General features: G+C 42.9%; 8 protein-coding genes across 8 annotated transcripts; 5 read left to right on the top strand and 3 right to left on the bottom strand.

Annotated features, from left to right (window-relative positions):
- Window positions 1-343: 343 nt before the first annotated feature.
- On the bottom strand, window positions 344-3012 carry Bfra_003260 (putative f-box domain-containing protein; the record flags this gene model as incomplete). Its single annotated transcript, XM_037333670.1, has 5 exons — window positions 344-611; window positions 753-928; window positions 1417-1474; window positions 1521-1984; window positions 2035-3012. The coding sequence occupies 5 exons, from the start codon at window positions 3010-3012 to the stop codon at window positions 344-346; spliced, it is 1944 nt and encodes a 647-aa protein (XP_037193757.1).
- A 918-nt stretch (window positions 3013-3930) lies between these two features.
- On the top strand, window positions 3931-5249 carry Bfra_003259 (putative methionine vitamin-b12 protein; the record flags this gene model as incomplete). Its single annotated transcript, XM_037333669.1, has 2 exons — window positions 3931-4166; window positions 4277-5249. The coding sequence occupies 2 exons, from the start codon at window positions 3931-3933 to the stop codon at window positions 5247-5249; spliced, it is 1209 nt and encodes a 402-aa protein (XP_037193756.1).
- Window positions 5250-5992: 743 nt separating this feature from the next.
- Window positions 5993-7644, bottom strand: Bfra_003258 (putative duf6 domain protein; the record flags this gene model as incomplete). Its single annotated transcript, XM_037333668.1, has 2 exons — window positions 5993-7031; window positions 7088-7644. 2 exons carry the CDS (start codon window positions 7642-7644, stop codon window positions 5993-5995), a joined length of 1596 nt encoding a protein of 531 aa, XP_037193755.1.
- Window positions 7645-9342: 1698 nt separating this feature from the next.
- Bfra_003257 (putative aflatoxin b1 aldehyde reductase member 2 protein) lies at window positions 9343-10437 on the top strand (the record flags this gene model as incomplete). Its single annotated transcript, XM_037333667.1, has 2 exons — window positions 9343-9739; window positions 9773-10437. 2 exons carry the CDS (start codon window positions 9343-9345, stop codon window positions 10435-10437), a joined length of 1062 nt encoding a protein of 353 aa, XP_037193754.1.
- Window positions 10438-11100: 663 nt separating this feature from the next.
- Bfra_003256 (putative ank-repeat protein mbp1 protein) lies at window positions 11101-13370 on the top strand (the record flags this gene model as incomplete). The annotated part of the gene is made up of 5 exons (XM_037333666.1): window positions 11101-11157; window positions 11222-11267; window positions 11323-11472; window positions 11523-11696; window positions 11743-13370. 5 exons carry the CDS (start codon window positions 11101-11103, stop codon window positions 13368-13370), a joined length of 2055 nt encoding a protein of 684 aa, XP_037193753.1.
- Window positions 13371-15935: 2565 nt separating this feature from the next.
- Window positions 15936-17361, bottom strand: Bfra_003255 (putative family taurine protein; the record flags this gene model as incomplete). Its single annotated transcript, XM_037333665.1, has 5 exons — window positions 15936-15993; window positions 16136-16343; window positions 16439-16880; window positions 16978-17072; window positions 17130-17361. The coding sequence occupies 5 exons, from the start codon at window positions 17359-17361 to the stop codon at window positions 15936-15938; spliced, it is 1035 nt and encodes a 344-aa protein (XP_037193752.1).
- Window positions 17362-17935: 574 nt separating this feature from the next.
- Window positions 17936-19850, top strand: Bfra_003254 (putative major facilitator superfamily transporter protein; the record flags this gene model as incomplete). Its single annotated transcript, XM_037333664.1, has 7 exons — window positions 17936-18157; window positions 18210-18305; window positions 18366-18483; window positions 18550-18842; window positions 18895-18990; window positions 19036-19438; window positions 19489-19850. The coding sequence occupies 7 exons, from the start codon at window positions 17936-17938 to the stop codon at window positions 19848-19850; spliced, it is 1590 nt and encodes a 529-aa protein (XP_037193751.1).
- Window positions 19851-22246: 2396 nt separating this feature from the next.
- Bfra_003253 (putative cation diffusion facilitator 1 protein) lies at window positions 22247-23805 on the top strand (the record flags this gene model as incomplete). The annotated part of the gene is made up of 5 exons (XM_037333663.1): window positions 22247-22729; window positions 22783-22860; window positions 22911-23396; window positions 23450-23567; window positions 23618-23805. The coding sequence occupies 5 exons, from the start codon at window positions 22247-22249 to the stop codon at window positions 23803-23805; spliced, it is 1353 nt and encodes a 450-aa protein (XP_037193750.1).
- Between the last annotated feature and the right edge of the window lie 613 nt (window positions 23806-24418).

The raw sequence follows: 24418 nt of genomic DNA, 5'->3' as shown, positions 1-24418 counted from the left end.
ACAAACAACATCCAAGATGTAGATCAGTGTGAGGAAATAACAAGATGTTATCATGACGGACGGTATACAATAGAAGACTGGAGATCAAGAATGAGAAGACCTTCGCACGTAAAATCACTGGCCATTTCTATGAATGTGCGCAAGTACTTGGGTATCATTGTTCTCTCATCTATGTCGAATTTTGCCGGTTTGATCCGGCTCTCGAGGCCGTTATCCCTTATTCATCTCTGTTGCAATTCTACAATCGTGTAATCATTCATGCCATCACTCCTCATCTCATCTCTCAGCCTCCCCATCCAACTCCACCCAATCCTCTAATTCCTCACCGCCCTATAAATCTCCCTCAAATCCATCCCCTCAATCTCCCCCTCCGCCACCTCCCCACAACCCTCCCCGGACACCCTCCCACCACACTAAAACTAGGTATCACCATATTCGGCGGAACAACCGTCCCCTCCAGAATCTTCACAAAATCCTTCACTATTACAAACTTCCCCACCACAACATTCGCACCAATATTAACATGATTCCCCAACATCGCAGCTTCGATTATCGAGCCGGGTCCTACGAAAACATGGTCGCCGATTTTGAGGGGAAAGTACGAGAATGTTCTATTATCCAAATCTCGTTAGTAGAATTCCCAAGATACACAGAACACCAGAAAAACGAAGAACAATGAGAAAACCATAACAAACCCTCTATAAATCTTCCCCGGCGGTCTCAACTCACACCCGCGACTGAAAAAACAATACCTCCCAATCGCAACCGCAACTGCATTTCCCGCTTTCTCGCCCTGGGTACTGGGAGGTAGTGTGCGTAATAAATCGCCGCGGATGATGACTTCTGCTTGGATTACGGTTTTACCACCGAGGATAATGTTTGTTGTGCCGATGATTTGGGAACGACGGGAGACTTTGTTGCCGGTGTCCTGGAGGGGTTAGTACTTGGATTGAAGATGAGATAGGAAGTCAAGGTTGAAGCGGGGAGAGAACATGATAGCAAGGTGAGGATAGCTTACGGTTTCAATATATTCGCCTTTGGGCGCTTTGCGGGACATGATTGTTACATGGTAGTGAAGTAGATGAGGTTGAGGTTATCGCGTTTGGAGCTTGATATTGAGTCGATGTGGCAGAATCATTAAGGCGGTGAGACAAATTATACCATGGGCATGAGGACCATTGACGTTTGCCGATTTTTATACTTTTGGTTCACTATGGTAGAATTTGTAATTTGTGCCGCTTGATATTGTTATAAATTTCTATAAACCGTATTCATTTCCTGGCCTTTGTTACGGATGATTGTTCTTATGCTTCCATGGGCCATAGTATTAAATATCCCTTTCCTTGAATCTTTCTCTGTTTTTCATGTACCCAATATACCTCACGTCTTCAACACCAATCATCGATACCACGGTACCGGTGAAACGGGTACATTGGTCAACCCATTCCATGCCCATCTATACAATTCGTCTGGACTAATACTGATCAGCTTTTCTTCACAAACTCCCTCAAGTAACTAACAATGGAGAAGCGTTCGGTGCATCAGACGAACTCTCTTCAATCCCCGTATCTCTTTCAAATACTCCATCACCTGTTATCTTCCATCCTCCTCCAGCCCGCTTCACGAACTCTACTGCCATATGCCAAGCATCTGTATCTGCAGCATCTCCTGACTCGAAAGTCTTCAGATATCTGTAATTCCCTTCGGGTGGATTGTTGAACATCTCTCGCATCAATTGAGCATAACAATTATTCCTCTCCATCCAAAGATCATCCACATCAATTTTCTTCATTAGTTCTTCGTCTTCCAAAGCATCATTTCGTGGTACCAGTTGACAATATAAATGATCCAGTCTTGGCAATCCTTGAGCGAGACATTCGAATTGAGCTGTTATTGGAAATATAGCAATATATCTCATGGAACGAATGCCAGGATTGATCAAAGGTAAAGTACCTGATTGAGTTCCGACAAGATTTCGTAGTATCTATTGAAAGTTAGATGAACACCTCCACTTTATATTGGTGATCTACTTACCGATGGAGTCTCCAATTCCCACCACCTATCTGTCTTGAAAGCGTTTAAATTTGATCCTTCATTTAGGAGTAAGGATGTCCAAGATCTAATTTGAAAGAATTCGGAGGACTTGGCGCAAAAACTACCCAAAGGACCAGCATAGTGCAAGCGATCGTCAAAAGTATGGTCTGGGTTTTGTGGTGTTCCAGGAACTGAAGGGTCAAATCTGGTGGGACCACTTTCTTCAGGCAAAACCTCAATCTCCGTAAGGACTAATTCTTTGGATTCGGGTCTTTGCAATCGCAAATAGTGACATTCAATGTCAAAAACCCATGAATCCACGTCATTAATGGTAGATGAAGTCAAAGAAGCAAGCGCCTCAACGGGCGCAGCTATCAACACCGTTGACGGATCAATCGTGTTAAAGAGTCGTTTCCAAAAACCATCGAATTCACATAATCGAGGTCGGCCATCATGACGATTTGATATGGTTTTCTCCCGAACTACCAAGGTAAAGCTTGACACGATATCCGCAAAAGATTCTCTGCGGATAAATTGACGAAAAGGTCCTGTTAAATCATTGAGAATGGGTCTATAATCATCTTCTGAATATCTCAAGATATATCGTGTGTGTTTGAATAGTAAACGTAAGGTAGCTTGTCTCCATCGTTTCGAAATTAGAGAGCAATTCTTGAGGTCTTGGACCTCGGAGCTTGTAACTTCCAAAGTTGGCTCATCATGAAGTGTTGTATGGGAATATGATGGAGGTTCTATATCCAAATGACTGAAAATATTGACTAGAAGTTCATTGGGAAGATCTTCAATGGTGGGACCTGGCTTCGTAACGGCTCCAGGAATTGTATGTGGAGTAACGTGGGATATCAGGGTATCTCCTGATTGATTCGTCTGAGGCTGAATTGACGGTACTTCTGTTGATTTGTTGCCAATGGTAAGATCCTCAAGACCATTTGAATTTGAAGGAGGAAGGTCAGAAGCCATTTTCGTGGATGTGAGAGGTTGAAAGGATGAAGACTTGAGATGGTTATTGAATTGAACAGGCTGTTTCCAATAGTTCGGTCAATTGAATTGTGGATTTGAATAATGGAGCAAATCGCTACCTACCTAGGTACATACCCAAAAAAGGAAATGTATGTCAGCAACGGCTTTCGGATTTCTCCTGGACCTCTGATAAGGAAACGGGTGCCATTCACGGAATACAGCCTCTCAAATCTCTCCAAGGTATTATCTAAATATATCGTAAGCGTGTGATCGAATATGCAAGTAATTGATGATACCAGGTAGGTAGATTCACTTAACCGGCACTTTCAAAGAACAGGGGGGATTGCTTACAGATATATGACATATATCGTTCGCCACTAATGAGGGGGGAAGTTCGTTCCCGTGTGGGCCAGCTACTAAGAGGGGAGAGACTTACACGTATTGATGATTTCTGGAATCCAATTCACATTCCAATAAGAACAATTAGAAGAAGTCTATCTTAATGACTTATTTGAATCATCTCATGTCTACAACAACCATTGCTAACCCATCTCTGAGTTACAATTGCAATTTCTGCAAGACGGCTTGTTTATATGTCATGGAAAGAAGTTGACTGCAAGTCCATCCGATCCAGACCTGCATGGCTAGCCCTTACTAAGGTATCACCAAGCGGGGAACTAAACTACTTTATATCGAGATCAACAATTAGATCTCCAATTGTTGCGGGGATGATGAAAAGTTGGGGAGGGGCAGTTGAACAAGTCGTCGCGGCATTCTATGGAAGTTGCTTGAGTGAGGGTCCAACAGCTGGCCTGGTATGAGTACATAAATACAGCTCATACCTCGTACTCATTACTACACAAATACAATTACTATCCTCACTTATATTTCAAGCTAAAACATTTACTTACCTCAATCATGTCTTCCGAGAAGCTTCATCGCAGCCCTCCTTTCCGAGCAGAACATCTTGGATCTCTGCTTCGTCCAGAGCAACTCTTATCCATCAAACATGCTCTCGACAATGGAAAGAGTAATGTCACAAAAGAAGATTTGACAAAAGTAGAAGATGTGTCTATCAATGAAATCGTCCAAGCACAGTTAGACTTGGGTTTTCACGCTGTAACAGATGGAGAATATCGTCGTCATATGTTCTGGTATGTTGCTACATATCATTCCATTCCCCCTTTCTTTCTCCCCCTTCTTTTCTCCTCACCCTTCAATGCAACATAATACAACCAAAATCCACATTAATCTTCAACACTAGGGGCACCTTTTTCCCCGGCCTCCAAGGATTCGAAGAAATCCAAAACCCCCCTCTCGAATCCTTCCGCCGCTACGTCCCCGACATCGACGCCTTCCTCGAAGAAGGTCACAAACCCGGTGAATCCGTCTACTGCACCGGCAAAATAAAACACATCGGAAGCACCTACCTCTCCCAATGGACCTACCTCAAGGAGCTCCTTCCCGCCGACAAAATCGGCCAAGCAAAAATCACCCTCGCAGCTCCAAACTGGTATCATCTCCGCTACAAAACCGGACACGCATACCCCCCAGAGATCTACCCCTCCGACACCGAATACTTCACCGACATCGCCACCGCCTACCGCGAAGAACTGCGCATCCTCTACTCCGCCGGCCTGCGCAATATCCAAATCGACGACCCCAATCTCGCCTACTTCTGCTCCGAGAAAATGCTCGCGGGTTTCAAACAAGACGGCGAAGATTCAACCGCCCTCTTCGATTCCTACATCCGACTCTACAACGAGTGTTTGCGTGATCGCCCTGAAGATATGCACGTGGGCATCCATCTCTGTCGAGGCAATTTCGTAAACGGGAGACATTTCTCCGAAGGAGGGTACGATGTGATCGCGACCAAACTATTCCAAGATCTAAATGTCAACACCTATTATCTGGAATACGACACCGCGCGCGCAGGAGGCTTCGAACCTCTTGCCCACCTCCCCAAGAATAAAAATGTGATACTCGGATTGGTCACGAGTAAATTCCCCAAGATGGAATCTCTAGCGGAATTGAAAGAGCGGGTTTTCAAAGCGGCTGATAAGATCGCGGAAGGGAATGCAGAGACGAGGGAAGATGCGTTGAAGAGGATAGGTGTGAGTCCCCAGTGTGGATTTGCGAGTCATTCGGATGGGAATAATATGGAGAGGGACGATATGGTGGAGAAATTGAAGTTGGTGAGGAGATTGGCCGAGGAGATTTGGCCGGGGGAGCCATGAGCAGGGTTGAATGCCACGGAGAAGTATGAAGAGGGGGGTTGGGTGGGATGATTGGATTGGATTGGATGTATATATGATATTCAGTTATGGCTCTTGGGGCGGAAATATATGTCTCCAAGTACCGGTATAAATTTCTACTTCATTGTTGTATATAGAACTCTTCGTTAAGACTGAACGACTGACTATATAAGCTAATACTCCATCCATCACACACTATCCAGCGGTGAAGCAATCAGGCTGGCTAATGCGGTATTTGTGCTATATTCTCTTCTCTCTCTCTTTACCTTTTCTTCTTTTCTTCAGCGTCGGTAAGGAAGAGTCGAAAAAAATTCACTTCCCCTTTCTCATTCCCTCCGCTCCTTCCCCCCGCTCCTTCCCCCAACAAGTCGCTTCAGAATATTTAGAGAGCGGGACATTTTTAAATTTTGGAAAGATACACATACACAACACAATAGAAATCTCACATGCAAGCCCCGGAGAGTAATTTGACCAGAAACAAAAACCCATCAATTATCCATTGGAAGGTACGATATGAAGTCCAGAAACGCCTGCGCCATCTAGATGCAAACTCTAAGTTACCATACGATTGGCCTATACCTGTACGCTGTTCCCAATACCTGGGTTACGCACCCAAAAGCAATCCTATAACCCAAATGGATCCATCCAATCCAAATGTAATGCAATCCTATCCTATATAAAGAAGCTACCCGTCTTATAAACCACGTCCGCCTAAAGGACTCTGTCTAATCATCGAATTTATCACTATCCGAATCATTGTCACTCAGATCCACTTCTCTCTTTCTTCTCTCCTCCTGCATTTCTCTAAATGTACTATAACTTAGTAACAAAAATGCCACAATAATCAACAATCCTCCCAAAATAGCTGCCGGACTCAATGGTACCCCCGTGAAAGCCCAATCCACAATCGCGACAAGGAATATTGTTAATAGTGCAGCGACACTACTTAGAACGGGACTTGTAAGACTAATCAAAACCAGGAAGCTTCCAGAGAAAGTCGCATTTGCGAGGACAGAAATGGCAAGCATCCAAGCTGCTTCGCCGTGGGGAAGTTCGAAAGTTTCGAGTCCAGTGAGATGAAGAATTGGGAGGGGAATCCAGAGAACGAGAAGAGTAAATGAGCCGATTAATGAGCCGAATGTATTTGCGAATATCATTCCGCGACCTGGACTTGTTCCTTCTGGGGGGCAAGCCAATTTCTTGTATAAAACTTCGTAGAAACCATACAAAACACTGCCAACACCAATAACAAGGTTTCCCAAAACTCTATTTGATGCTTCGTCATCTTCATCCCCAGGCTTTCCACCCACTGAACCTCCAGACTTTCCTCCATGTTTCGTGGGCGTAGAATCTCCATATGCCACGATCAAAACTCCAACAATCGCAACCATAACCGCAAAAGATTTATCCCATCTGAGAGGTTCTTTCAATAAGGGAACGCTGAATGCATATGCGAAGAAAGCCGAACAATTGTATATAGCCGTGAGATCAGATGGCGATGTTAAATTCACTGCCACGTACCATGATCCACCAGCAACTGTGAGAGCGCATGTAACGAATGCGGTCATTCTGAGCATATATGGAATTGGGGATCGTTGGCCTCGCGGTACGTCTAGTTGTCCGGACTCTACCATTTGTGCGGTTGTTCGAATGAGATATACGTGTCTTCTCCAGAATGTCTTCCATGGCATTTTCCATTTTTGTAATCGCAATATTAAAAGTTGAGTAGGCCATAGTAACGACCATGATCCGTGAGTAAAGTATCTAGAGCATCCATTTAGTTTTGTTTGAAATTTTGTGGATTAGGCGCCACTACTTACAACATGCAATATGCTTTATTCCACCCTAATTGATGTTGTATATACACAGCCGTTTCGGTTTGTATAACGAAACTAATCAGACTCAACCCCAAAAAGAAGGCTGCATATGTATATTTCTTTCTCGTATCTAATTTTGCTTGAGTATCCGGACTACGACTTCGCATAGTAGATCGTCTTGAAAATGTAGGACGTTCGGGTGGATCTTGAGAAGCATTGTATCCTAACCTCCCCCTCTCGGGATCATCGTTTTTGTGTAATAAAGGTTGATGTGAACGGCCATCTGTAGGACGATGTAATGTTGGTCTTCGTCCTTCCATATCGTCGTCGGATTCCAAATCGGAATTTTCTTGTTCGTCGATCAATGGACTAACTGGTGACACTTCCCCTTCTTGTGTCTTATGTGCGAAGTCGTGAGTCCGAACGGTAGGACTGCGAGAGGATACCCTAGAAGAATTTCCAGATATGGGATTGGAGGTCTTCCACGAGTTGTTTTGTAATTCGGTTACTGAATTTAATTCATGTGTACTGGAGGATGTCTGGTGATTCCTATAAGACATACATGCGATTCAGGTGGGTGAAGTGATATGTTTAAGTATGGAGGAGGGTGGTTGATATCGGAATAATCAAATAAGATATGAAATGGTCAATCTCGAATCAGGACTGACAGGGTGGATTTCGTGAGTGGGTTGGCTTCGGAATTTTGGCGTGGAATAAATTTTTATTGGCGATTTTAACGATCACACCTATATCGCAGGTGAAGTAGATAATAAATTGGGATTGATTGCATAAAGTTGGCTGTAACTGTAAAAGGAGAATTTTGAAGACCAATCAATGCGAAGTTGTTGTCGTCATTCTTTAAGCAAATGGATCTGGATATGGGGTTGGATATGGATATGGATGTGGATATGGATATGGATTCTGGATTCTGGATAGAGTGTCCACCTAGGTAGCAAGTAGTGTAGCGTGTAGGATGTAGTTGCAGCGTCCAGTCATAAAAGTAGTGAGAGCCCCTTGTAATTGGTGTCGTGAGTAAAGGTAAAGGTAAAGGGAAAGGGAAAGGCAAAGCGTAAAGCGTAAAGCGTAAAGCGTAAGAATCGAGTATAGAAGTGGATAGGGAATATGAAGCAGAGAGTGAGGGAGACCCTGGAGAAGACCCTGGAGAAGACCCTGAAGGTTGGTGGTTGGTGGTTGGCTGAATCAAGAATTATCAGATATCAGATAGATGTTGACCCCACGGGAACGAATCAAAAGACCTCGATTTCATTAATTTGATCTAATCTGCTGGCTAATGATGTGGTGCAAGTTACCAAAGAGATCTCAAATCTTGGATGTATAAATAGGTAGTGGTGTGGTGGGTGGGTAGGATGGTCAAATGGGAGGCTGTGGGTTGAAAGGCAGGTTGAGGTAGGTAGAGGGGATGATGGCATACAGAGTATGACCAGAAGAAGAAGTGTGGTTACTCGAATTCAATGTGGGCTTGTGAAGAGATGGATAGATAATTCCTAGGAAAGGCAGGTAGGTATTCATAGGTGATTGATTGTTGGTTGGGTGTTTTAGGATTTTGGACTATTTTCATTGTTACGCTCAGAAGAGACTACTACTACTACTACCGAGATACTGACACTGATACTGACACTGATACTGATACTGATACTGATACTGACACTGATACTACCGCCCCTACCTAACAACTGCTTCTATCACACTTTCATTGACTCTTGTTCGAGAATAACAAGCTTGCACGGGAAAGATCATCTAACCCGCCGGCCTCTAATCATGGCATGGCACTCGAGGAGAAAGGAGAAAGCATAACCAGCGACCTTATCATCAAAGAAACCTTCCGAGTTCATCCAATATCGTGTAGATGATATTGCATGCATACAACACAACTCGTCTCATCCAAACCTGAGATTCTACCGGCATTTCTCACCCCCGGCTTCAATGAATCTGAATCCTCTCCAGATGTGTATCAAATGTATCACCACTGTATTACTTGGCACGTCGGTATTTGTGGTGATGGTGATGATGAAGGTGGGGTGAGTGATGCGGGGTTGAACAAGATGGCGTCACAACATCCAATCTTCTTTACTACTGTTATCTACTTTGTACAGGAATGTGAGTGTTCATGTTCATACAATATTCATACGCAATATCTAATCTTATGTGCGCAAGTTCAGTTTGACTTTTGAAGACCAAAAATACTATTACACTCGTCACCCAAGAAACATTATCCCTTTTCAATCCACATCCTCAAGATGCCTCTCATAGCCACTAACCCCAAACCTCGAATAATTCTTGGTCTCATGAACTTTGGTCCAGACCCATCCACTGGCGCACGTATAACCTCATTAGATGAATACAATACCTTCCTCGATCATTTTCAAGGCGCCGGGTACAATGAAGTCGATACCGCACGTACATATGTTGGAGGGAAACAAGAAGCTTTCACACGCGAAGCAAAATGGCAAGAAAGAGGCTTAACCCTGGCCACGAAAGTCTATCCAACAGAAGCGGGATTGCATACAGAAGCAGAAATAACAAACAGATTCGAGACGAGTTTGAAAGAGTTGGGGGCCGACTGTGTGGATATATTCTATTTGCATGCTGCTGTTGGTTCATCTCAATCATTCGAAATATCAACGAGTACTGATAGTGAGTTATAGGATCGCGCAACTCCTTTTACAGAGACACTAGCTGCTCTCGACAAACTCCATAAGCAAGGCAAATTCGTCAACCTAGGACTCTCAAACTTTACGGCCTTTGAAGTTTCAGAGATAGTTATGCATTGCAAATATAACAATTGGGTGCGGCCAACAGTATACCAGGGAATGTACAATGCCATTACCCGTTCCCTGGCCTCCGAACTCATTCCATGCTGTAAACGCTACGGTATTTCTGTCGTCATTTACAACCCCATCGCAGGCGGTCTCTTTTCAGGAGCCTACAAGTCATCAGAGATTCCAACCAGTGGACGTTATAGCGATGCCGTGGGAAAGTTAGGCGAAATGTACAGAAAACGCTATTGGAAGGAATCGAACTTCGCCGCATTGAAAATGATCGAACCAGTCGTTCAAAAACACAATCTGACAATGGTGGAGACTGCATTCCGATGGTGTATACATCATAGCGCACTGAATGTTTTGGATGGGGATGATGGAATTATCATGGGAGCGAGCAGTATTGAACAATTAGATTCAAATCTCAAGGATTGTGAGAAGGGACCATTGCCCGAAGAAGTAGTGAAAGCTTTGGATGAGGCTTGGGAGGTTTGTAAAGCAGATACACCAAATTATTGGCATTTGGATTTGAAGTATGATTATGATACTAGGAAGGCACTGTTTGGCGTATAGGCATAGAGTAGATTTACTTTTAGACTAGCGCCGAGATATACGGTTGCTTTCGTAGATGACAAGACAAGAAGCAAAGAACCACTCAAAGTTCATGCCCATAATGCTATTCAGTACTGAGAAGCCATTAGAGATTGCAGTCTTGTGATTCATCTCCAACTGAGCGGTATTGTAGTTTGGACTGTAAAAAATAATGTCCTTCTACAACATTAAACCTTTCAAAAGACACAAATCAAGCCCTATTGAAAATCCAGACACTACGCTACTCTACATTGATTGATCTTGTCTCATCCCACACATAGCTTGTATCAGATTTACTTTATGATATTGAGGACTCGTTAAAACAGCGTCGGCTGTTCCTACATTCGGTTAGATATCGGTCCAGAATCAACGCGCTTCGCGTCATCCTGAACATCGTCGCGTCTTCCCACAATCAATTTCTCAGATTACTACAATTTCTCAACCTCGTCCTGTGCATTTATATCAAGAATCGGGATCAATTGCCCTGAATTCATCTAGCGCAGATACTTGCAACATAATTGTGATCGCTCTCCATATTTACACATTTGCTTAGTGCGGGCGGGTATTGAACAATCTCAACATCCACTTGCTATTCGCACATTCGCAAACCCCTCCATTTGACAGGGACCCATTTAAGGTGACAATATGGTCAACACTGGTGCCAAATCTGGACCAGGGATTTACTCTGCTACTTACAGCAATGTATGTATACCTATTCGGATGCGCTCGACTTTGTCTGCTTGTTTCTTGTCGCTGACCTGATTAGGTTCCGGTGTACGAGTACTTGTTCGGAGAGGCTCTCAAGGAACATGGTAATTGAAACACTACTCCCAGCCTCTACACATCACGGCACTAACTCTTGCACAGTAATGCGAAGACGGCAAGATGATTGGATCAATGCGACACATATATTGAAAGCTGCTGGATTCGATAAACCTGCCAGAACAAGAATTCTTGAAAGAGAGGTTCAAAAGGAAGAACATGAAAAGATTCAAGGTGGATATGGAAAATATCAAGGTTAGCATGCACCAGAAACGTAAGATTTTAGCAAGACTAAAATCATACAGGTACTTGGGTCCCTCTCGAGAAAGGTCAATCTTTGGCACAAAGAAACAATATATACGAAAAACTTCGGGAGATCTTCGAATACACACCTGGTGAATTTAGTCCACCTCCAGCACCAAAACATGCCACGAATAAGCCAAAGGTCAAGAAACCAGCAGTACCGAAATGGGGAGCGAGTGAGTTTCCCGGTTTAAATTTTGGTAGATTGTACTAACAGCACAGAACCGGTACCTATTCAACAAGCAGCGGTCGCCCGTCAAGTCGAAGAGAATTACGATAACATTAGCACTCAACTAAATGACGATGAAAGTGTGCCAGATGATGTTACAGTCGCTTCCGCTTCATATATGGCAGAAGATGATCGATTCGATATGTCTCAACCACCTACGGGACATCGAAAGCGCAAAAGAGGTGAAAGAGATGATTTTCATGAAGATGATCCAGTGGATGTTCGCGCACAAGCTCATCTTATGTGGGCTGATGAACTCTTGGATTATTTCATGGCACCTCCTACCGATGCGAACTCGATGGACAGAAGACCTGAACCACCAATAAATTTCGAACCCAACTTCATTATCGACACAGATGGTCATACAGGTTTACATTGGGCTGCATCAATAGGTGACGTGGATATATTAAAACAACTGAAGAGATTCGGTGCGAATACAACTTGTCGGAATAGTCGTCAAGAAACTCCACTCATTAGATCAGTCCTTTTCACAAATTCTTATGACAAGCAGAATTTTCCTCTGATTGTCAAAGAATTGATTGGTACTGCCAATGAAGTAGACTCATGTGGAGCTACAGTTCTTCATCATGCTGCGGCGACTACTAACATGAAGCAAAAGTTCAGATGCGCTCAATATTATCTGGATGTTCTTTTAGAAAAATTTATCGAAATCTATCATCCAGATGAGGTTCAGAGATTACTAGATGCTCGAGATATTAATGGAAATACAGCTATTCACATTGCTGCCAAAAATAAAGCCCGCAAATGTGTACGAGCTTTGATGGGTCGTGGTGCTTCAACAGATATTTTGAATGATATGGGCGAAACGGCCGAAGAAATTATTCAAGACCTGAATGCCTCTCGTAGATCTGAAAGACACCAGCAAGCCGCTTCTTCTTCGCCTTTTGCACCAGACTCGGCACGTCACATTTCTCACTATGATGATCTTGAACAGGAAAATGCTCGAGGGGTTGCTCACATTTCCGAAGCAGCAATGACGCTTAAGAATAATGCGGAACCGATTTTACTGGAGAGGTTACATGCATTAGCTTGTAGCTTTGATGAGGAATTGGCAGAAAAAGAAAATGCGGAGGCAGATAGTAAGAGGATTTTAGAAGGGGTGAAGATGGAATTAGCGGGAGTTAGAGAACAAGCTAGGCAATTGGCGGAAGAAGAGGAGGGCGAAGAAAATTCCATTGCCGCAAAAGCGCATCTAGTCGGTTTACAGGAAAGAGTTCAGAGTCTAGTGGAGCGACAACAACAACTTCTCCTTCTTTCCCGCACGCAACATGAAGGCTCCAAAATCAATGGTCATGGAGGAGGCCAAGTCAATGGAAATGCAGATTTGGAGGAAGGTGAAAACGAGAGGATCATGGTAGCTGAACAGCTTCAAGAGGAAATTGAGAGGAGAAGGGCGTTGGTAGGAGAATATATTGGAGCACTTGGAGTTGCGGGTGGCGGAGATGAGGGAGAACTTTATAAGAGGGTTATTGTTAGGGATTTAGGGGTTGATGAGGGAGAAGGCGGACTTAGTGATGAGGGTTTGGATGCTTTGATCGCCAATCTAGAGGAAGAAAGGGGCGGAGTGGGGTTGGAGAGGGAGATGGGGGATGAATTGTAGGGTTTGAGTCTGGAGATCGATCTTCTATCCTTTCTTCGGGGACTGTTTTTTGGTTAATCATAGGCGCTTGGGCTGGGTGGGAAAAGGGTAAATCGAATGGAGTGCTTAGGAATCAATTCTGTTGATATTTCCAACATTGCGATGGTTGAATGAATGGCTAGCTGGTTGAAGGTGCTACATGGCGATTATCTACTGCCCGCTTCTTGGGGTAAATGTTTGGCGTCATAGCTACACAGGAGCGTGTATACATGAGATAAGACAATACTATTATGAGGCTTTTGTTTAAGATCAAAGGATTGAGATGACAAACGCCGTGATGTGATACCTGTTCATAAAGCTAGAAGAGGGAATATGAAATGGAGGGATTATCGGGTTTAAGAAATTGCGAAATAGACGGAACTGTAGCCGAAAGAATAAGTTCTGGTTCCACATGGGGACTGAAATAAGGGGAAATTAGGCTAGACCTCAAGAAAATGGGTATTTTTCAGCTGCTGGAAGGTTTTGCGAAATGCAGCAAGATTTTTTTTTAAACGAGAAGGACAGAGTGAGAAGTGGTAAATATTTCGCAACAAAGAGCATGCAATCTTGAAGGAAAGAAAATGGGGCCAGGGCTGTTGAATAAGCGAACTCTTTGGATGTAGTCCCATGAGCTTAGATGAGGGATAGGATTACAAAGTAGTCGGCGGAACAGTGTTTAGTCGGTACTGTAAGAGATCATCTGTTTTTCTTTTTCTTGGTCATGCTGTGATATATGTATGGCACATGGCGGCAGTATTCAAAGTATCAAGTATCAAATATTTTACTGATATCAGTGCGTAGATAGGTAGCGGGCGTTGACCTAATGCTTGAACAGACAGCGACAGGATTTTGAGTTAATTGAGGACTCACTAGCCTGACAGGTCGTTGGCAGTGATACGAGTGAAGTGAAGTAATAACGGTGCGGGAATGGTATGTGAGGATGGGGATTGATCATGTTGGATTTGAGAAGTTGGGAACAAGGGAGTATGGCGATTTCCCCGACACATGGGGACATTTGAAGAAGTGGAGAGGAAGGTGTTATTTCTGAGCGCATGCTTGACGGATCTATCTCTCTTGCTTCTTGTTTGTTGTTTAGAGCAGTGGTGATTAATGTGTGTTACATATGCTTTTGTAGCGGTGTGATGGGCCTGGGAACGAGGAGAGCTGGAACGGAATAGATGAGCTAAAGTCTAAGTTTTAAAGTGACTTTGGATTGAGCAAATTGTATGTACTATATGATAAATCCGCGTCAGGTGAAGATTTCACGCGATGCTTATTCGGTATCCAATCAACTGTATACAGCTCACTTTGCAGATAGAAACTGTATCGCGGATAGAATGGCATGTTGGAGTTTGTGAGGAGTGATGAGATGAGATTGATATTATAACAGGTAGATTATAAATGATGTTATGTATTCACTATAGTTGCAGACATTAAACATGGGTGTGCTCTTGAAGAGGATAGACCTGTACAGATATTGCTTGAGATCGGGATCACATGGATGTGAATCGACCGCGATCTCGAAATCGCTCAAAAGTACACATGAGATATTGGTACATCAATCTGTACGAGTTATGACAGTGACCCTCCAAGACAGCGAGTGGTGACTGGAAACCACCGTATAATATTCTGATGACTGTAACATCTTTAAAAATGAATTGAGCGCTTCTACTTTCACGTCTTGAAACTGACAGTGGGTATGAATATATTATCAATAGGAAGCAAACCTCTTTGGAATTCTACTCTACATCACTCCCTCCACAATCCAGTCCTTAGGGCCCACTGCTCTCGAAGGGTATACAATTGTAGAGAAAAATATGAGGGGATGGATGCGATATTTATAAAGGCAGGGGATTGTGTACTGAATCTTCTGTTTCGATGGATCCTAAAGTGAATATCTCACTGTGGTAGTTAGTATCTTGTATAAAAGATTCAGGTTGGTACGACTTTAAATTCCGTAGAAATGGCTGATATCTCCTTCACCATCATACATGGAAAGACCGAGAACTGTTTTAGAATTTGGATACGCACTATGTATCCGAAGAATGTATGAAGTCCCCACTTGTGTGATAGTTTTGTGGGATCAAGGAAGGGAAGTGCAGAAAGATACACAGGCAAGAGTCAAAATAGCAGCGTGCATAGTTTATCGAAAGTGGCAATACCAAGTACCAAGAGACCACTAACAATGAAAGAATGGATGTATGTTCTTCGCCGAAGGAAAAGTCCATCCATCTGCATGATTTAAGAGAATGAAAATTACAGCAGATTATGAAAGGCGAGAGTCCTCATTTATGGAGTCAACACCTGTAGTTGTGGTTTGAAGAGAAAAAAATCGGGAGCTGAATGTAGTTTATATAGAAGTATATTTTACTCGCAGGTAACTGATAGAATACTAGTTAGGCGACTCGAACTCTTGACCCACGATTGTGAAGAGCCAATAACGGCCAACACCTGGACACTTTGAGTCCTAGACTCATGTGCCCATTTATATCTTTCGACTTCAATTATTCAATTCCATTCCCAGCGTTCTCGTATATGCCAAACCTTTTATAGATAAGGCTTCTCCCCCAAACTACAAACTCTATCGCCTGCTCTCGCCTCCGCACTGAATTATCAAACGTTAGTCTTCATTTACTTATACTGATCTCCATCAAAGCCATAATTCCCAATTAACTCAATCTCTCCCATTTCCCAACCCACCATGCCAAATACATCATGCCACCGAACCAAAGAAAACAGGAACTTACTAATCATAAGTAGCACAATGCCAATTACTCCTATTATCCCAAATCGCTACGTCATTCTTACTCCACTTCCATCTGACTTGCGCATCGTGATTCAGGGGCACCAAATTCTTCAACCACGGAAGTAAAAGATCAGATTCATCTTTTGTGAGGGGGTGGAGACGTCGTGTGAAGCCTTGGTTTATGAAAAGGGATTTCTTCCCAGTTACAGCTGTTATCTGTTAGTTGTTGAACTATGCATGACGCATCCAGCGTATGTGGAAAGAGAGAATGAGAGAACAATAAGTAAGGATAGGGGTAGCTTACGATTTGTCCTAACCACCGGATGAACAGCACTCAATTCTTTTCCAATATTCAATGGGCTCCCTCTCATATCTTCTCTAATATCTTGTCCGAGTCTCCTTGCTTCATCATGGAAAAAGCTGGCATCGTGAGTCGCCGTTAATCCTTCCAGCATTTCCTTCATCTTTGGACTCAGTCTTTCATAAATCTCGTTTCCAGATGCCCATAAAGTATCGCCTCCTGTTTCAGGCAAGGTATGGATTTTCAACATGGCATAATCGGAAGGAACTCGTTCAAATGTGATATCGGCATGCCAGCCAGTACTAGCAAATCGAGATACGTCCGACAGTTGGTGAGTTAATCCACCGCCTTTTGCTTGCTTTGTGGAAGAGATTACGGAGACTTGATCGCCCAATTCGGAGGATTGTTCGGTGAGGGGGTGGATGTGAAGCGTAGAGGATTCAGGCTGAGGCAAAATGTTAGATGATTGGAAAACGCATGCGATGAGGATGAGGAAGAAGATGTCTGTTTTCTAATACTTTAGGAAGGGAAGAACAACGTACAGATCCAGCTGCTTTAGAGATACGTTCTATAACAGCTTTCATTTGCTCGGGATTAATGTCTTGATTTCTGAAGAAAACTACACCACGATCGGAGACTATCACATTGTCATCAATACCAGTATCCCTACATCACGAAAGCATATGAAACCTACTTGTCAACGCCAAATCCTTGAACAAATCCTCGGAAGTACTCGGCGAAAGGAATTCTTTCAATTGAACCTTTTCGTCAAAGACTCTTCCAATAACCGGTGTCAAGTCCGAGTGCTCAAATTGATCCAATACACCATTGTTCACTAACGGTTTGGTACATCTTGTACGAGCCATTTCATCTTCATTCTCCAGAACTGGTTTCGCGGTAACATTGATGAAGTCGGCGGAAGGCATGATAGCTACTATTTTGTTCACTCTGTGTGAACGTTTCGAAGATCTAATAATGAAAACAAAAGTATATACACTGAGTTTATATGAAGCAGAATGAAAAAAAGAGAGAGAAGAAAACGAAACCCAAAGCTCCTAATATAATTATCATATTTATTATCTTAGTATCATTAAAGTTCCCGAGGTACGGAATAATTCGAATGCCATCACATCATAGCATCTTGTTGGTCAGAACCCCGCAATGTGTACACACCCTGGTCACAATCCAATTGCGTGATATGTCACCATTCGAATTTAACCAAAAATGCGAAGAAATCGCGGATCTATCATTTGTATCTGGAAATTCCTTCCGTTATGAAATGAAATTTGCTGACTGAAAGTCACCGCGGTGATAACGTCCCAAGGATAAGAATGGGGTATGGTCCATCAAGTGCCATGGGGATGGACTTGTTTAAATACTTAAGTCAGGTACCAGAGACTTGTACCTATTGGATTATTTTCGGCTCAATTGAATTATTTCTCCAAGTCAGAATCGACAGTTGTAGCACTTGCTCTGCTTGATTTGATTTCAATTGAAAATATGGCGGAGAGTAAAGACATATCAAGGAAGGTGGTTTCAGACACTGGATCACAAATATCTGTGACCAATGTCGGCCGTGAGGCATTGGCTGATGCACTTCCACCTCATGAATTATATGAAGGAGCTCATCGATATGATCCAGCTGCTACATGGACGGAAGCAGAGGAAAGAAAAGTGGTCCGAAAGACTGATCTTTATCTTTTGGTGTGGATTTGCGTCATGGTAAGAATTCTCCTTTCTTGATTGTTACCCCGATTGTTGACCTTGTATTCAGTTCTTCGGATTGCAACTTGATAGAGGAAATTTATCCAATGCTACAGCGGACGGTATTCTGAGCGATTTGAAGCTTACTACCGATGACTACAACAATGTAAGTTTCTTTCGCTCCCCTAGTTTCAATGTATTGGTATAGGTACTTACAACTTGGTAGGGAAATACGATTCAATTGATGTGTTTTATGACAGCAGAATTCCCGGTCCAGTTCTTGACAAAGCGTTATGGATTCAAACATATTCTCCCCATAATGATGATGCTTTGGGGCACCGTCTGTAAGTTAAATAAACCTAAAAGCCCCATGAATCGAAAAAATAACATAACTGACACTACCACATTAGCCTGGACTCAGTCTTGGATGCACGATCGTACATCTTTCTACATCACTCGTGCCCTAATTGGACTTTGTGAAGGTGGTTTCATTCCTGGTACTATTCTCTTTGCAACATATTTCTACACGTCAAAGGAACTATCCGTTCGTCTCGCTTGTTTTTGGTCCACACTAAACATCGCGAGAGTAATCTCGGCTCTACTTGCTGCTGGTATCCTCACAATGAGAGGAGTGGGTGGTAGACCAGGATGGTTCTATTTGTTCTTGATCGAAGGACTCTTTACTTTTTTGATCGGGTTTATCGTAAGTCATGCCCTGCTCTCATTAGTCTCTTGTACCAGGCTAAAAAAAACAGAGCTTCTTTTACCTACCCCAATCACCAACGCAGACTTCCAGTGTTTTATACCGCAAGTCGTGGTATACAGAGCGAGAGGAAGTAATTATGGTGAATGTAAGTTTTGAATTCCGACAAATTGCTTCGATGCTGACCAGATAGCGAATTCTTCGGGATGATCCAGCAAAGGGACTCACAGCATTGAGAGAACCAGCCACTTTTAAAGATATTCGTGAGGCATGGAGTGACTCTTCCATGTGGGGTCTTTACTTCATCGGCTTGGTAGCATACATTCCTGCGACACCTGTTCAATCGTATATCACACTCACATTGAAGCGCTTGGGATATACTACCTTCAATTCGAACATGCTGACTATTCCATCCGCTGCCATACAAATCGTCACTATGCTTTCACTTGCATACAGTAGTGATTTTTTTGACGAACGTACATTTCACTGTGTTTTCGGAGAATTTTGGATATTGCCATTGCTTACGGCGCTCTTGACAATCCCTGATGGCGGGAGGGAGTGGGGTAGATGGTCTTTGGTAACGTTGATTTCTGGATGTAAGTGCTTGAATACGGTTTCTATGTCTTCACCAACTAACTTTAACCAGACCCCTATTTCCATCCAATTGTCTCCGCTTGGATTTCAGAAAATACATTCGACGTCAAGAAGCGCGCTATTACAGCAGCGACTTACAACGTTATTGTTCAAATTGGATCCTTGATCGGCTCTCAAATCTATCGCAAATATGATGCACCATATTACAAGCAAGGAAATAAGGTTCTTATTTCCATTTGTGCATTGTCACTTGTAACATTTGTGGCGCAAAGACAATACTTGATTGTGTTGAACAAAAGAAAGGAAAGGGTTTGGGATCAGATGACCCTTGAAGAGAAGGCAGAATATCAAAATGATAGTGCAGCGAGAGAGAAGGATGGTAACAAGAGACTTGACTTTAGATTTAAGTATTGATGTCGGGATCGGTAAAGAGAACGGTCGGATTAAGGGAGAAGAATTGAAAGTGGTATGATGAAGTAGTAGTGTAATAAATTCGGTCTCCACGCACCACGAATAGTGTGAACAAAAATTGGGGTATACGAAAGTCTAAAATAAATATGCGAATGGCTGAAAGATAAAGATATAGTTGGCAGAGGAGATTCTGGAGATGGTGAGTGTACATGCAAATGTATGCATATGTGTACAAAGAGCAGGAAATGATCTTATGAGAATTGATGAACTTTCTTGGAAATCACAGAGGTTGGGCCAAGGCGTTTCAGTTGACCAGGAATGTACGGTTATGGACCTTGCTTCCATTAGCAAGGTTTCCCAGACTGGTTTGTTCAACTTTGTACTGACAGAATAAAAAGTATCCTTCTCCCATCTTTAATTGAAGGCAAGATGTGACCCGCAGAAGATTAAGAAACCAGGGCCATGCTCAGAAAGATTGAGATGGTTGGTAGCGCAGTAGGATAGAGATAAATATAGGTTGGTTAAATTCCTACAACAAGGCTGATACATCGATCAATGCAGCACCTATAAAATGGTGAAACTAAAATCGCACATGGGGAATTAGATCATGTTGCCGCGAAGCAGCCTACGATATATGCTCGTACCAAAAGCCCTAAACCAGCCACATTTCCTAGCTCGTACTTTCGTGCGTTACTAGCGCACCGAATAGAAGTTGGAGTGCTCCTATCTGGTTTGGAACTATCCAGGAAAGCGTCTTGTTAACAAGATGGGAAGTTCTGATAATTTGATCGCAGTCTAGCCGCGAATGCGCAATTAGGGTTGAGAGCGTCCGCGTCAAACAAAATAAGGAAAGGCGTAACGATCAACCCGGAATTTTTGAGACGCACTCGGTATGAAGAGCGCGCGTAAGCTTCTAGAATATGAGTCCAGCCGAGTTTCTGACCTTGAAACAATACCTGGGGGTACCGCTGTGGATATCTGTCTACAATGTCATGTTCTTCAAAGATAAATTTGAAGCATGCGAGATGATAAAGATAGCACCAAGCTATGACCACTCATTCAAATGACATGACGGTCCGATCTAGCTACCAACCTGAATACATAGCCAGTGAGAAGACTGCCTAGGTAAGTGGGTAAAGTTGGGCAATTGTCGTCGAAAAAAATGATGCTTCTGTTGCTTCTCTTGATAAGATGTGAAGGTAGTTCGACCCGGAGTATCAAATCAAATTGAGGCCATTTGTTCCAGAGGACGAGACTTCAAACTGATTCTTCGACCGGATACAAATGCGCTTCTTCTGCAATTCTAGAATTGATACAGAAAAGAGAAACAATTGACCCTCTACTTCGTCGTCGTCGTCGTTGTTGTTGTTGTTGTCGTCGTCTTTGTAGTTCCATCCGTAACTTTACGCGATGCACATGCCCACACATGTAAATTCAAAGTAAACTTTTCCAACGAGTTTTGAGCAAAAGGACAAACGAACTGTAACTCTACCAAGTAGGAACCTAGGTAGGTACTCTAGATGTAATGTTCAAGTAGCCATGTGTATTTCAAAAGCCCATATCCTCATCAAAACTCTTAGTGAAAAGTTTATATGCGAACTCATTATAAGGTTAATTACGGCAGTTTATTTTACGGAGGATCCATGCATGGTAGGAAGTGTTCTGCCGAGACTAGGACCAAACCTTGGAATGAAATGATCACGTGATAATATTTCATAAGTTTTTCATAAAGTGTTGATCTATACACTTTGATTCTTATCGCACGAATCAAAAGATAGTATCAGCTCGAAGTCCCAATCTTATCTGATTTCCTTGAAAAGCGGTGTAAAATCTTCATCTGATTTAATCCAGATTAGGTAACTCTCCATTAGCCTATCAGCCAATAAACGATGTACAATTAGGCACGACCTTATCACGGTCCCTTAGTAGACATAGCTTGGCGATTAGATCCCCTTACACAATTATTTTGGCGGCAACCATTAAGAACCATAGAATCAATTGTCTCGGCCCTGTCCCATGTTGTGCTTCAACGCTACATAAGAATCCATGACCATGATAACCATGATGTATATCCCGAGTCTATTTGAGCGGCTAAAATGAAGATTCAATAAACCACTGCCCATTCACCCTCGAAAATTCGCCTTCGTTTCGCGGTATTATCCCAATCACCAACGTCTCACCTCGTCTTATACACAGAGGATCCTGGGTCGTTGTCAACAGCTAGGACAAGAATATTCTTTCCCTTACCTAGCTACACGTCGTGGGGAACAAAAAAACCTATTACAGGAATCTTTGTCGTCTATCACGAGAAGTTATCAAGTCTCGTGGGCAGAAATCTTCCGTAAAGGTAATTGAAGATGGAGACATGAGAAAGATAGCTGGCTTACACTCACTCGCAGATGGCATCTCCTACTGATACCAACATTGTCAACGGCAACAATCTCGATGCAATGACTTCCCCTTCTACGGGGCTCTCTCCTATTCCGACAATTCCTACAACTCCTCTGCCAAACATTACACCTATCATGTCTTACGATAGCGTCGACACTGCATACAACGCCGATCCATATTCCCTCCTCAATTCTAAGAAAGAAGACATAAGCATTGCTGCACTTCGCACACAACATCCTGATCAAAAACGAACACGGAAGGTTAGAAAGATCAAGCATTTCTACCATAGGCAAAATGCTTTGATTGATGCATACCTAGCAAGCAATGATGAGGAAGCCGCGGAGGTTGAAGATGGAATTCAAAATGGTGGAAAGATTAAATTCGCTATCTATGCTAGTTCTACGGTCAACTTTTGTCTGTTCATCATACAAGTCTTCGCCGCTGTCTCAACTGGAAGTCTGGCGCTTTTCGCCACCGCTGCAGATGCTTTCGTAAGTTTCCAGATTGGTTGCGTACTACGGATGAAGACTAATGTCATATACAGATGGACTTGGTTAGTTCTATCGTGATGTTGATTACTTCACGAATAGCCGCCAAACCTAACATCACAAAATTTCCAGTCGTGCGTAATTCAATCTTTTATGAAGTATTCTCATCTTACGATTCTCTTAGGGTCGCAAACGAGTTGAAACTGTTGGGATTATTCTCTTTTGTGCACTTATGACTACCGTTTCCGTGGAATTGATTATCGAATCAGCTCGAAGTTTGGCAGATGGTCCAAGGGAAAATGAAACGCTCAAAACGGTTCCTCTAGTGTGCGTCGGTGTCGCTATCTTCTCCAAAGCCGTCCTATTCGTGTACTGTTTTACCTTACGGCGATATCCAACTTGTGCAATCTTCATGTTAGATCATCGAAACGACATTGTGGTTAACAGTTTTGGATTGGTTATGTCCATCGTGGGTACTAAGTATGCAAAAGTTTGGTTCTTGGATCCCGCCGGTGCTATTGCTATTGCATGCTTGATCCTATTTTCATGGGCATCAACTGCTTTCGAACATATGTGGCTTCTGGTTGGAAAGAGTGCTCCACAAGAGTTTTTGAACAAGCTCGTATACGTTGCAGTCACTCATGACCCCAGAATTTTGAAGATCGATACTGTAAGGACCCAACTTTTCTATCGGTATTTGGCTATGGCTAACCCCTGATATAGGCGAGAGCGTATTCTGCCGGCGAAAAATACTATGTCGAAGTCGACATTATTATGAGACAGGAAGAAACACTGAAAGTCACACATGATGTTTCCCAAACTTTGCAAAGGAAGCTTGAGGGTATGTTAAATGTAATGTCGTAACATTTTTGGGAAATGCTAACAAAACAGGTTTGGCGGATGTCGAAAGAGCTTTCGTCCATGTTGATTACGATGATCTACATGATATCTTCGAGGAACATAAACCACTTTACGAGATTCAAGAACCAAAAGTTCCCATATACGAGAGAGTTAGAGAAAGATTCAAGAGACAGGCGCCTGGAAGAGAAACAGGTGATGTAATGGGCCCGACGTCTTGAGTATTCATTTATGAAACATCATCGAAGCATGAATAATTATGGACTTAAAACTGAAACGCAATTACAATATGGAGCTTGGGTTTGGGATTTGACTTGGAATTGCAACGACTTGAAAGCAGAACCTTCCCCGCTCTAGTAATTCGCATCACGTTCGAGAAAGGTGCTGATAATCGTGCCCGTCACCTATTGCCCAACAAGCCTCTAATTCCAAAAATGAATTACAGCGAGCCTCTGACGCATAACATTGACAACGAGTCCAAGTGCCAGATTTTGATTCAGGATATTCTCGATCGATTGATATACCGAACCTCTGCCGGAAAATATCAACGAGATCGACACGAAAAAATATTGTGCTGTGGGTCTGAGGCGTTTATTCTTGGCTACAGGGCGGGTAGGAAACTATTCGACAAGATGTATCTATGGAGATCAGACGATGTCAAGTGCAATAGGTTCGCTTATACAACCTCTCGTTGGCGTACACGTATGGCCATCCCAAATTGAGTGGGTTGACTAGCGGGATGTATGAAGCGGATGGAAACCTGGGGGCTGAGTGAGAGAAACGAGCGTATGAAGATTGTCACGATATCAAGTCGAAAGTTGGTGGTTTAGATAG

This window comes from Botrytis fragariae (genome assembly GCF_013461495.1).
Source record: "Botrytis fragariae strain BVB16 chromosome Unknown tig00000045, whole genome shotgun sequence".
Lineage (NCBI taxonomy): Eukaryota > Fungi > Ascomycota > Leotiomycetes > Helotiales > Sclerotiniaceae > Botrytis > Botrytis fragariae.
The sequence above is the reverse complement of the archived record's forward strand: the minus strand, read 5'-3'. Positions and strand labels throughout refer to the sequence as shown.